Here is a 14199-nt window from a genome sequence, read left to right as displayed (position 1 = left end):
TACTCGGAACACTCGTATTTGGCGTTACGACTTCACAGTGTTCAGGGACTCTTATGCTAGCATCTTTTAGAAATTGGTCAGTATTAGGAAGATTAGGCCCCCGTCGATTGGATTGGAGATACTAGAAGGGTTTAGATGCTTACAAAGGAGTTGGGATATTCCGCGATTATAATGCTTGTGTTTCTTATGCTTTATTCATTCGTGGAGCTTTAGGGCATGACATGAAGAATGCGATGTGTTCAAGTTTGAGTTGAAAAATTTGGTCCACAAGGGCGCCCTTTGGTTGGTGCTTCTTCCCAAGGTGATTAGGATTTGGGAGCCTTAGGGCCGAGAAATTTGAACGTATTATTAAACTTAGTATTTCGATATTGACCTAAAAAGAAAGGTCACTTTTTGGGTAGATTTAGGGGGATCCCTTGTTTTTTTGTATTTAACACATATTTTACTTTTTTCCCCCCCCCCCCCTTTTTATGTTGTAAATGGAAAGGTAGGTGCCGCACGACCTGAGGTCCCATGATGGAGGGATATGCAAGAAGCCTTTATCAGGCTTAGTCACAGGTAGGTTTAAGTTTATTTTTTTTATGCAGACCGAACTACGGAAGGGCTTGACTTCCTGCGGAGGGATACGTAGGCAGTCTACGTAAGACTCGGTCCCTATATATTATAAATATTATATCCCCTCACTCAAACAAAGCCCAAGTACCCAAAACCCGGTACAAGAGATCAATTGAGCATTTAAATCAAACATATGACCATTTATGTGCTAAATGTTAAACCGCCATTTATATGTGATATCTTGCTTTTCTTTTCTTTATTTGACGAAACTAACTTTGTTTGCCTTTGAGTTATTCTTTTCTTATAGAAAGAGAAGTTGATTCGTGTTCACACTGGCATACTTCACAAGGTCTAAAGCTGCAATAGCATCCTTATCCCTACAAGACAAAGGCAAAGAGAAAATGACTGGTACTTCGGAGAACGAAACTACCCCTACTGACATCGCTCTCAGAGAATCGCCTTTGCGCGAGCTGCCCCAGTCATCACCTACTGAAGGAGTCATGAAAATGATGTTTGAAAAAATCGCCCATCTTCAAGAAGAAGTAGCGCGAAACAAAGCTGCTAATGCTGCCCGAGAGGCCCCTGCTGAAGAAAGAAGGCCTCCGCCGTTTTTTCCATCTCTGAATTCACCATTACCAGATCACTTCCCCACTAGGTCCGTTATGACCACCATGCCATTTACCCCAATCGATGGACACATTGGTGCCTCGAGCCACATCCCACCACCACTTAACACCAACTAGATTTCCTAGACCGCCCACTCTATCCCTTCTTACCTAACACCACAAAATACCCACCCTGGCATCACTATACAACCAAGCATCACCCCACTACCAACTGACAAAAGCACCCCTATTACCCGAATTCTCCCTGCTGTTTCTTTCCACACGCCTGTCACACCAGGTACCTTCTCGCCCGATCAAGAAATTGACCATTATGAAGAAATGAAAAAGGCATGGAAGGCCGAACAGGAAAAACAGGAAGAAAGGCTTGAGCGGAAGATGACCGCAATGTTGGAACGATCTATGAGGACTACGCTCACTGGCACAGGTCTAAGCTATGATGATTTGTGCATGCATCCCAATTTGGATTTACCCGAAGGCTTCAAAGTACCCCGTTTCGAATTGTTTAACGGGACGGGCAATCCTAAAGCGCACCTGCGGGCCTACTGCGACCAATTGGTCGGTGTCCGAGACAATCAAGCGCTCATCATGAGGTTGTTCAGTCGGAGTTTGATAGGAGAAGCCTCAGAATGGTTCACGGCGCAAGATATACGCCGTTGGGTCACATGGGAAGACATGGCTGCTGCTTTCATGGAAAGATTCCGCTTTAATATGGAGACGGTGCCAGATAGATATTATTTGGAGAAAGTAAAACAGAAGTCCACCGAGAACTTCCGCGAATATGCAAGCAGGTGGAGAACAGAGGCTGCCCGAGTACAACCTCCTATGGGCGAAGAAGAACTTGTGTCGGTTTTTATCCGTTCACAAGAAACAGACTTCTATGATAGAATGCTTTCAATGGCGGGGAGACCTTTCTCTGAATTGGTCAAAATGGGCGAGGCCATAGAAGACGGTCTCAAAACCGGCCGAATCATAAGCATGACTGGAAAACCCGTTGGTTCAGGCTCTACCGGGTTCGCACGCAAGAAGAAAGAAGACGTGGCTAGCATATCCCACACCCCTAAACCCAAAAGAAGGGAAGATTTCCCGATGGAAGCATATGCTTCACCTCCTCCAAATACCTACGTACCCACCCCTTACAACACGGTGCCCATATATTACGCGCAACCAACTTTCCAATCACTACCCCAAAACTACCAAGCTCCACCAAATGCCTTCCAATCACCTCCCCCAAATTACCAAGCTCCACAGCCAAATTATCAAACTCCCCACCTATTTACGTAACCCACAAAATAACCAACCTAATACCTACCGAATCAAACCCCCACCAAATGCCTATAATGCGCCACGTCCCAATTTTGAGAAGAAACCCCCTCGGGTATTCACTCCGCTGATGGAATCTCGGACTAATTTATTCAAAAGATTAAGTGCGGCGGGGATGATTCAAGTGCTTCCGCCAAAGGCCGTCGATCCAAAGAACCGATTTTACCGAGCTGACCAAACATGTGCCTATCACTCCAATGGTATAGGGCACAACACTGAGGATTGCATTAATCTCAAGTACAAAATATAAGACTTGATTGACCGGAAAGAAATTGTACTCCAAACGACCCCTCCAAATGTGAACACCAATCCTTTGCCAAACCATGGCAATAATGTGATTCACATGATTGAGAGAGAAGAAGACTGGGTCGCAGGAATGCTTACAATCCGTGATTCTGTGAAAGAGTTTGAACGCACAGTAGCGTCACTGTCTTTGAAAGAACGCCCGCAATTCAAGGTATTAATCCCTGCACCGGTGACAACACACATTGCTCAGGTGACTCCAGCGCCACCTAGTAAAGAGTTTGTAGTCCAAGTTGCCGCCGCGCATGGTATTACAAGATCAGGAAGATGTTATACTCCTGAAGACCTGGCCCAAGAGGCACCCCGAAGGAAAGGTAATTAGAAAAGGACTATTACTGAAGGTTAAGCCGAAGATTTCTGGCATCGAATGTAGCCAAGGGAATACTCCATTATTGAGCATTTAAAGAAAACGCCAGCCTAAATCTCGGTACTGGCTTTGCTGCAAAGTTCACCTCAACACCGCCTGGCTCTAATGAAGGTGCGAGCGGAAGCTCATGTCCCAGCTGGAACAAACAGTGAAAACTTGGCCGAAATGGTCGCTCATGTTATGGAGAAACATCAAATTGCCTTCACAGAGAAAGAGTTGCCCAAGGAAGGCATAAATCACAACAAAGCGTTGCACATCACTATCATGTGTCGCAACAAAGTGGTAACCCGGGTATCTAAATTGACAATGGGGCGGGACTCAACATTTGCCCCGAATCTACCCTGACTCAGCTAGGGTATGACCTGGGAAAGGTTCATCAAAGCCACACTAACATAAGAGCATTTGACGGAGGACGTTGTGATGCCACTGGAGTAGTTGATTTGGACATTCAAATAGGACCTGCCAAGTTCACCACTGAATTCCAAGTCATGGAAATACCAGCCAATTACAATTTGCTTCTACGAAGACCATGAATCTATATGGCAGGGGCAGTGCCATCCTCACTTCATCAATCTGTAAAATTCGTCTGGGAGGGAGAAAAAGTGGTGATCCACAGAGAAGCCAACATGCACAATTATCCAGACTATTCTGTACCTGTTATTGAAGCCGCACCCAAAGGAACGGATTTCCATGTCATGGAGTTAGTGGGAGCAACCCCACAAGATAGACTCCCTGGAAACTCCCATGCTAGTGGTTTATAAAATGATTGCCTCTACCATGATTCTAAACGGGTTTGAACCCGAAAAAGTTTAAGGAAGAATCTGCAGGGCACCACTGAGCCCATTCCTATCCTTCAAGATAATTTTTGCCTTTGTCTTGGCTACATCCCAACGGAGGGAGAGATGCCTACCAAAAAGAAACCAGAGGTCGCAAATCTCTGCAAACCCATTCCAAATCTGTACCAGTCATTTCCATACAGAATGCCGATGCTTGAGGATGCTGACATTGAAGAAGGGATAAGGATGCTATTCCAAGAGGAATATTGCTCTGTGATTCTGGAAGAATGTGCTGAAGCACCCAGCGTCAGAGAGGCAGAACCGAGCGAGCAGCTTTCCAAGTGGACCTCTACCCCGCTACTGGCTCTTCGGTAGAGAAAGATGAATTTATTTTTGAAAATGGGGAGAATCGGTCGAGGCCCGATTACTCACCCTCTTTGTCACTTACATACCTCGTAATGTTTTCAAAAACGGAAATGGCTTGACCTAAGCCAGGACCACAGTTTGTACTTCTAAATATTTTTAATTAATGAAAGCCTCGGTTTATCAAAACTGTTTTATTTGTTACATGCATGTTTTATACTAACATATTTCGCCTTAAATTTCTTTTTAGTAATAAAAAAACAATAAAGCAGCCTTAAATGTCATGACGTGTTGCGAAACTAATGAGTCAGCTAGCATGGGAGAAGAAGAGTATGAGGAATACGATGAGACCACAATGTTACCTGAGGGTCTCGCGGAAGAAGTAGAACAATCTATATCTATATATAATATAAAGCTAGGAATAGAAAAGGTGATGTGACACCTCTCTTTAGACAAGGATCCTATTTATCTTTTTTCTCCTTTTTTTGCCATTTTTCTTAATTTTTTCTATTTATCTGATATTTAGAAAAATTAAAATTCATATTATTACATTCTCTTAATGACCTATCTTTCATTTTTTAGTTTAGAAAGCCCAACAGTCACTGCTATTAATTTAGCAATTAGTGATCATTTATGCAACAAAATACAATAACCTGCACGAAACGTTGAAATATGATATAAGAACATGGGCTTCTTCAACAGTCAACAACCAACCCACTAAGAATATTGCCCCACCCTTTTCTTCTTACAGATGGTAATTATCATTGCGCTGTAATTATATGAATTTTTACTTGCACAATCTTGAGGTATTGTATATTTCTTGGAAAATGGCTTTTCTTTTTCTTTTGATGTCTGATAATGTGACAAAATTATTTATCCATGTAATATATTTAAACGGCCTTGTGAATAACAAAGTTGTTTGCTTATACTTTGGGGAGTTTGGCTGATCTTCAAAAAATCTAATATATTTCTTGATTTATAATTTTTTTTTTGTTTAACTTTATACATATAGTTTCTTAAGCGGGGCTATCATGGAGCATAAGTGTGCAGCAAAAAATAAATCACGAAAGAAGGATTTATCACTGAAAGGTATTTCTTTATTCATTCCTTCAAGAAGCTTCTATCAACGTGTTCTGCAGATATGTAATTAACTAAAAATATTTCTTTATCAAAGATAATCAAGAACCTACTAATATCTCATCTAATTACTACAATTTTCATTACCTGTTGCTTATTTAGTAGTGCAAAAATTATTTTAGTAAAGACTAAAGAGGTTGGCCAAGGAGATTGAATTCAATGAATTACGAGGAGCGGTCCCCGGGTGGTTTTTGTTGAATGCTACCGGATTTCAATTGACGTAATGTTTATGATTCGTAAGATTTACTTTTATTGTTGTTCTCCTATGTTGTTTATGTGTCATGATATGTACCCTGCAGTTATATATAAGTAGATCACTTTTTGGTGCTTAGCAATATATAAAGAATGTTTCTCTATTGTATGGAGTACATAAAATGATAGAATGATACTTTGTGAGATTTTTATTTAAGGTATTGAAATTTCTTTTGTTTAGATTCTTGATCTGGCAATGAATAACATAATATTGAACGGGACTTCGGTTAAGAAATTGATTTATGTTACTTATAGGGCAAGACTGGTCTTCCTTTCTTTTTATGTTCATTGATAAATTATTACACCCAATTACTGTCACTAGATGTGACTATTTGTATATAAAGTATGTATGTAAGGGTTGACAATAGTTTTAACGCTACTGTCATTTTAAAGCGTCTTAGAAAGCTATTTTAACACTCTTTGTCATTTTAAAGCGTCTTAGAGCCTGTTTGGATGAGCTTAAAAAAAAACAGCTTATAAGCTGAAAACAACTTATAAGTCAAAAAAAAAATAATTTGGAGTAGCTTATTTTTTTACTTATAATTTTGTTTTCGAACTTATAAATTGCTTTTTTTAAGCTTGTCAAGCGGGTCAACTTAATTTTTTGAACTTATTGTAAGCACAAAATGAATTATAAGCTGGCTAGCCAAATACGCTGTTTTCAGCAACTTATAAGCTAAGCCAACGGGCTCTTAGAAAGCTATCTTTATGATAAGACGGATGAGTAATTCTTACGTCTTGCGTGTACCAAGTCATTCGGTGATCATTACTGTTCTCATCTTCTAAGATTCACAATTAATTTTAAACATATTTGTATATGTAATTTAATCAATAATAGAGAATTCAATTTTACGTGCGTATTGATTTTTCCAATCCTATAAATTTGTAAAACCATCATTTCATCAATTTACTTATGTCTTCTCTTACTGCGCGAAGCGCGGTTAAATTCACTAGTTAGAGAATAAGCAGAAGCCAAATTTGAACGAAATAGAAGCCATAAATCTAGGTGATGAAAAGGATGTCAAAGAAACAAGGATAAGCGCACACCTAGATACCCCTCTCAAAGAAGATTTGATAAGTTTTCTACGGGAGTATGTGGATGTCTTCGCATGGTCATACGCCGACATGCCAGGGCTAAGTACCAGCATAGTATCTCACAGGCTACCCATCAATGAGAGTTTTGCTCCAGTAAAGCAGAAAACCCGACAATTCAAACCGTATCTTAGTATCCGAATCAAAGATGAGGTGGAGAAACAGATTGAGTCTGGAGTGGTGGAAGTGACATCATATCCCACATGGCTAGCCAATATAGTCCCGATTCCCAAGAAAGACGGCAAGATAAGGATCTGTGTGGATTACCGAGATCTTAACAAGGCTAGCTCAAAGGATAATTTTCCACTCCCGAACATCCATATACTCATAGACAATTGTGCCAAGCACGAGCTACAGTCGTTTGTAGATTGTTTCGTCGACTACCACCAGATCTTAATGGATAGAGAGAATGCCGAGAAAACAGCCTTCATCACCCCATGGGAAGTGTACCATTATAGGGTAATGCCCTTCGGCCTCAAAAATGCCGGGGCAATATATATGAGAGAAATGACTACCATTTTCCACGATATGATCCATAGAGAGATTGAAGTCTATATGGATAATGTCATTATCAAGTCAAGGGAGAGTTCGGAGCATACCACACATTTGAGGAAATTCTTCGACAGGCTCCGGAAGTTTAGCTTGAAATTGAACCCTGCCAAATGTGCATTCGGAGTATCGGCTGGAAAGTAGTCAGCCGAAGAGGGATAGAGCTAGATCCAACAAAGATCAAAGCAATCCAAGAGTTGCCCCCTCCCCAAACTAAGAAAGAAGTCATGAGTTTCCAAGGAAGGCTAAATTACATTGGGTGGTTCATAGCTCAATCCACCATCATTGTGGAGCCCATCTTTAAACTTTTGAAGAAGGACGCTCCCACAAAATGGACAGGGGAATGCCAAGAGGCATTCGACACTATCAAGAGATACTTGTCCAACCCACCTCACTCCACCGGTACCACCAATCCACGGGAGTCCTTTCTCGCTATGTCGGCCATTCGAAAAGGCCTTCGGGTGCGTGTTAGGACAACATGATGAAGAAGGGAAAAAGGAGCGTGGCATTTATTATCTAGGCAAAAAGTTCACAGCCTATGAGGCAAGATATACGCTAGTGGAAAAAACTTGTTGTGCTCTAACTTGGGTAGCTCAGAAATTGAGGCATTATTTGTCTTCATACACCACTCACCTCATATCCAAGATGGATCCTTTGAGGTACATATTCCGTCAGCCCATGCCCATCGGGAAGTTGGCCAAATGGCAGATGTTATTAAGTGAATTCGACATTGTGTAAATAGCTTAGAAAGCCGTCAAAGGGCAGGCCTTGGCTGACTTATTAGCCACAAGCCCAGTGGATGAAGAGCTTGAGCCACTTCGCACCTATTTTCCAGACGAAGGGGTGTTGGCCATAGAAGAAGAAGCAACAGAATCTTATACTGGCTGGAAACTATTCTTTGACGGAGCAGTGAATTACAAAGGTTCCGGAATCGGAGCGGTCTTAATATCAGAAAATGGGCAACACTACCCCATGGCCGCCAAGCTCAAATTCCATTTGTGCAACAATACGCGGCTGAATATGAAGCTTGCATCCTAGGTCTCAGAATGGCACTGGATATGGACATCAATGAATTATTGGTCATTGAAGATTCCGACCTACTGATCCATCAAGTACAAGGCGAATGGGCCACCAAGAATGAAAAGATCTTACCATATGTAAACTTGGCACAGAGATTGTGCAAGAAATTCAGAAAGATTGAATTTCGAGATACGCCGAGTGCTCAGAATGAATTTGCTGATGCGCTGGCCACAATAGCATCGATGATCCAACATCCTGAAAGCAATCACATCGACCCATTAAGGATAAGTCTGAAAGAAGAACATGCCCATTGTTGCCATGCGGAAGCTGAGCCGGATGGCAAGCCATGGTACAGCGACATCAAAATGTATCTGGAGAGACGGGAATATCCCGAAAGCATTACAAAGGGACAAAAGAAGACCATCCAAAGAATGGCGAATGGTTTCTTCCTGAACAAATAAGTGTTGTACAAACGGACATCGGATTTGGGTCTACTTAGATGTGTAGATGTAGGCGAAGCTACCAAACTTCTGGAAGAAGTACATGTTGGGACATGTGGGCCCCATATGAATGGATTCGTACTAGCGAAGAAGATTCTATATCGCGAGCCCAACTGGCAGATCGTACGAGCACCTACCATATTACTAACTAGTAGGCGAACCCTGACCAACCACCCAAATGCTCATCCATTTTATAATAAATAATTTCTTAAAAAAAATCACAAGATTAAAGTAAAAGCTCACACAAACTCTGTTTTAAATACAATAAAACTAAAAAAATTTCTCGGGATCTAGTCTAGACAGGTACAAGAGCTCCTACTACACAAGGAAAACAAATTAAATGACTCAGCCTCCGCCTGGAGTGAGATAAGCGAGGCTGTAGGAGAATTCCTGGTAATCCACACGAAGAAACTTCAACTTAAACCTGCAACATACCTACACCCCAAAAAGGGATGTAGCAAGAGTAGTATCAGTACACCACAGTACTGATAAGCATCATAGGTCGACTAAGATTAGTTCACGCAACACAATATAAAGTCAATAAGAAAAACAGATCAGTCAATACTCTCGGGATTCTCAATCTAGGTTATTTCACTCTCACGAACTTACCTTTCTACTTCCGACTATTCACTCCTTTTATCCCCATAGGAATACCATCTATCTAACTAGTCATTGTAGTCCCATTCCACATTCCCTTAAGCCAATTAATTAAGTCTCACCTCCTTATTTGCATTAACATCTAGTTCTTAACTTTTAACTGTAGAGCCTTTCTATACAGTTCATTTACTAAGATATGTCATACCCATGGAACAGTCTTACCACTTAGAATTCGTTCTTACTCTTACCTTTGTAATGATCCCTACCTCACACAACCTCAACAAAATCATAAGAGATGCACAAGCGATATAACAGACTGACAGTACACAAACAAAAGGACATGGTAGTATGAAATGTAATGCAATGCAGATGCGATGCAAGGCCCAATCACGGCGTACGTACATGTTGGCCGATGTCGTTGCTCGGTGGTCATGATGCGCAGGGGACCCATGGTGTCCATGTACCACTCGTTCCGGATACTCATCGGACCTGAGCATAAACCTCTGCTCCGGAAAGAACCTCGGATGCAGATCCACATCATATAGATTTCTCATATTCAACCCAAACGTCCATATGACCAGATAACACAACTGCCCCATACTCAGACTTTCCTGCTCCATGTATTTCCTCATAAACACATGCAATGTGATGCAAATAAATCAAACAAAGTCATGAATCATGCCCTTGATGGGCGTAGTACTAATCACGATTTCCTTTAGTCCTCTCAATACAAACCTCTTGTTAACAAGAATAACAATCATGCGAATATTTCAATATACTTGGAAATAAAGACGGAAATCAAATACTCCTAGGGATGCATAATCTAAACAATGAAATACCCCCTTCTAGCCATGATACATAATCCATTCCCATACCGTAACAGATACCCCTCAACGATGATAGCACTCACCACTCAATAAATATTCATTGTTACCCTAGCTAATATTTACACATAGTTTTAGTTAAGTTTTCAAAAATGTCCATCCAAACTCCGTGTCCGAAGACCTAATCATGCAATCTCCCGTCAACTCTAAAAGTATATACGATTCACTAATCAAAGTCTAACTCAAGTAAACCATAACCTACCCTTTTGACGAACAGCCAATTGAATTCCCATGAATTACTCGTCTTTCTAACCTTCACCTGAATCCATGAGAGATGATAGTCGTGGGGAACGATGTGGAGGAAGTAGAAAGAGTCTCTTTTCTTGGTGTTAAGGGCTTTTCCTTCTTGTGGAAACCTAATAGCAGCCTTGAAGAGTCTTTTATTAAAAAGGAGGGTAAAAATAAACTAAGTGTCCAAAACGCGGCCACTGCCCCGCTTCGACCGCTGCGGCGGTCGGTGTTCCGCTGTGGCGGTCCTTTGACCGCTATAGCGGTCCACTTCCCTCCCTGGGCCCACAACTTCTAATTCTATCCGAAATTGATTTTTCCCCCTCCTAATCATTAAAACACCCCATAGGGCTTATTATTTACGATTATAGACCTAGACTGGGCATGGGTTCGCGAAGTATTAAATAATGACCGGATGGGTCGTTACATTCTACGAGCAGGATACTATTGGATGACCATAAAAAGTGATTGCTGCAAATATGTGCAGAGATGTCATCAATACCAAATCCACGGTGATCTAATCAAAGTGCCTCTAAGTGAGCTTAATGCTATGAGCTCACCATGGCCTTTCGTCGCCTGGGGTATGGATATTCTTTGGACCTATTGAACCCGCAGCTTCAAATGGCCATCGGTTCATTTTAGTTGCCATTGACTACTTGGCCAAGTGTGTGGAAGCAACGTCTCACAAATCAGTAACAAAGAAAATGGTAGCTGACTTCGTACGAAGCCACATCATATGCCGATTCGGCATACCCGAGTCCATCATAACTGATAATGGAGCAAATCTGAATAGCCACCTGATGAAGGATATATGTGAGCAATTCAAGATCACCCATCGAAACTCGACGACTTACGGCCACAAACGGAGCTGTAGAAGCGACCGACAAAAATATCGAAGGGATATTGAGGAAGATGAATGATAATCATAAGGGTTGGCAGTGTAGTTGCCTTATGCTTTCTTAACGGGATATCGTAATACGGCAAAACTTGACGGGAGCAACTCCGTACTTGTTGGTCTGGGCCCAGTAGTCATACCGTGAAGTTGAGATACCTTCCCTGAAAATCATTCAGGAAGCGGAGTTGGACAATGCTAAATGGGTTCAAGCTCAATATGAACAACTGGCTTTAATTGACGAGAAAAGGATGGTTGCCATATGTCATGGTCAACTGTACCGACAAAGGATGGCAAGAGCTTTCAACAAACGAGTCAGAACCAGACTTTTTCAGATCGGGCAAATGGTGCTTAAAAGGATTTTTCCACATCAAGATGAATACAAAGGGAAATTTGCTCCCAACTGGCAAGGTCCTTATATGGTCCGCAAAGTACTCTCCGGAGGAGTAGTAGTATTGGTAGAAATGGACGGATAAGAGTGGCCAAAGCCGATTCACTCAGACGCAATCAAGCGCTACTATGCATAAAGAGGAAGTTTCTTAGTTTGTAATATTACTCTTTGCTTGTAATTGTTATTCCATTTGCTTGTATTAATTATTTCCCTTTTTGCTTGTAATCGTTTTGTAATGGATAGGCAAAACAAAACAACTTTTGTAATATGAACTATGCACTGACCTGATTTTCCCGCAGAGGGATACGTAGGCAGTCCATATGGGACCCGGTCGCTTTATTAGTAAAAATAAAAAAAAACATTATTTTATTTTTGAACTACGTTCGACTTGAATTCCTGCTGTGACAGGATACGTAGGCGCTCTTTGAGCTCGGTCGCATCAAAAAAGAAAAACCCGAAAACCTAAGAAGTCTCGAGAGATAGTACTTCGCAAGCGACGAACGCTTGCACGCTCGGCGGGGCGAGAATTTTTGAGAGGATCTCGAAATTTGCGGCCGACTCAATCACTACAAATTCGGCTAATCAATCTAAGGCGGGGCGAGGGAAATTTTGAGGAACTTCAAAATTTCCCGGAAGATTCGGCATGAGAATCCATAGATTGAAATTTAAACTAGGGCAGAGTTTTTGAGAAAAGGCCTAAAAAATTTCGCGTAAGGAAGCAAAAACCCCAGTCACAGAAGAAAGGATCTCCCTCATTCAAAGCGCATGTCATGACAATTAATAATGCTTTTATTTTTTTCACAAATTAGATACCCTTATGGTAGCCTTATAAAATGATTTTTCTGCATAATGAAAAGAGGTTTATCTTTTGAATACCGGAACTAAAGGGGTTTCAGGTCCAGAATGCGGAGGATGCGACAACGCGGCGGCACGGTATCAACTTGAAATAGGAAAAAACCAACCCATTGCGTGCGGGTCCCCGAACATCGGAAGATGATCCTTTTTCTAACCTTGCTTCATGTACGAAACGTTTCGCTAGAAAGTCCGGACGCTAGCGGGGTCCAGCTCTCGGAATATATATCCAATCACGAAGGCCATAAAGTTTCAACTACCACCAAGGACTAAAGCCGCAAAGGTTAAGGAAAAATCAGAATACCATGAGGGTTAAATATCCAGCGGCAAGGGTTATGAAAAGATCAAAGCCATAAGGGCAAAATATCTAGCCATGAGGGCTATAAAAGATCAAAGTCATAAGGGAAAAATACCAAGCCGCGAGGGCTATAAAAGGATGGAAAGGCCACGGGAGCAAAATATTAAGCCGCAATGGCTATGAAATGACTGGAAGCTGCCATAATGGCAGATGTTTGGCCAGAAGGGTCGGAGTAAAACAATACGGCATATTCGACCAAGAGGCTCACAGCCGGAACAAAGGACGAAAGAAAGACGATTCAGCCAAGAGGGCCATGCATACAAACATTCCAAGAGGGCTATTCATACAAACATGCCAAGAAGGCCATTCATACAAACATGCCAAGAGGGCCATTTATACAAAATGCCAAGAGGGCCATTGTATATCTATTTTCCTGCTGCCAAGAAGGCCATTGCATATCTATTTTCCTACTGCCAAGAGGGCCATTCATACAAACATGCTAAGAGGGCCATTGCATATCTGTTTTCCTGCTACCAAGAGGGCCATTCATACAAACATGCCAAGAGGGCCATTGTATATCTATTTTCCTGCTGCCAAGAGGGCCATTGCATATCTATTTTCCTGTACGCCAAGAGGGCCATTGCATATCTATTTTCTGGCACCGAGAGGGCCATTGTATATCTATTTTACTGCTACTAAGAGGGCCATTGCTTATCTATTTTCCTACTGCCAAGAGGGCCATTACATATCTATTTTCCTGCTGCCAAGAGAGCCATTCATACAAACTACCAAGAAGGCCATTGCATATCTATTTTCCTGCTGCCAAGAGGGCCATTCATACAAACATGCCAAGAGGGCCATGCATGCATACATGCCAAGAGGGCTATTTATACAAACATGCCAAGAGGGCCATTCATACAAACATGCCAAGAGGTCCATTCACATAAACGTATCCAGAGGGCATTTATTTCAAATTGCCAAGAAGGCGATGCATATAAATTTGTTATATCTCGCATTTTGTACGTCGGAATATTCTAAGTGGTTGCGGCAGGTTAAGAACAAGGTTGTTTTTTTCCGACTTTGTGTTAAGGCATAAGTCATTTATGATTTTGTGGGATGGAAGTGTTAGTAAAAATTGGAGTTAAAGGTGGAATTATGGAAATTAATATCTCATGAAATATGGGACCAAGAATGAAT

At 41.5% G+C, this 14199-nt stretch overlaps 1 protein-coding gene across 1 annotated transcript; it reads left to right on the top strand.

Moving 5' to 3' along the window:
- The first annotated feature begins 1499 nt into the window (after nucleotides 1-1499).
- On the top strand, nucleotides 1500-2462 carry LOC132035048 (uncharacterized). The gene has a single exon (XM_059425367.1). The coding sequence runs from the start codon at nucleotides 1500-1502 to the stop codon at nucleotides 2460-2462; it is 963 nt and encodes a 320-aa protein (XP_059281350.1).
- Nucleotides 2463-14199: the final 11737 nt, after the last annotated feature.

The sequence above is a fragment of the Lycium ferocissimum genome, chromosome 10 (genome assembly GCF_029784015.1).
Source record: "Lycium ferocissimum isolate CSIRO_LF1 chromosome 10, AGI_CSIRO_Lferr_CH_V1, whole genome shotgun sequence".
NCBI classification, from domain to species: domain Eukaryota; kingdom Viridiplantae; phylum Streptophyta; class Magnoliopsida; order Solanales; family Solanaceae; genus Lycium; species Lycium ferocissimum.
This window is presented reverse-complemented; position numbering and strand designations above follow the sequence as displayed.

What these genes read in the sequence shown, in the direction of transcription:
- LOC132035048 (XM_059425367.1), top strand. Translation starts at nt 1,500, where the DNA reads ATGAAAAAGGCATGGAAGGCCGAACAGGAAAAACAGGAAGAAAGGCTT.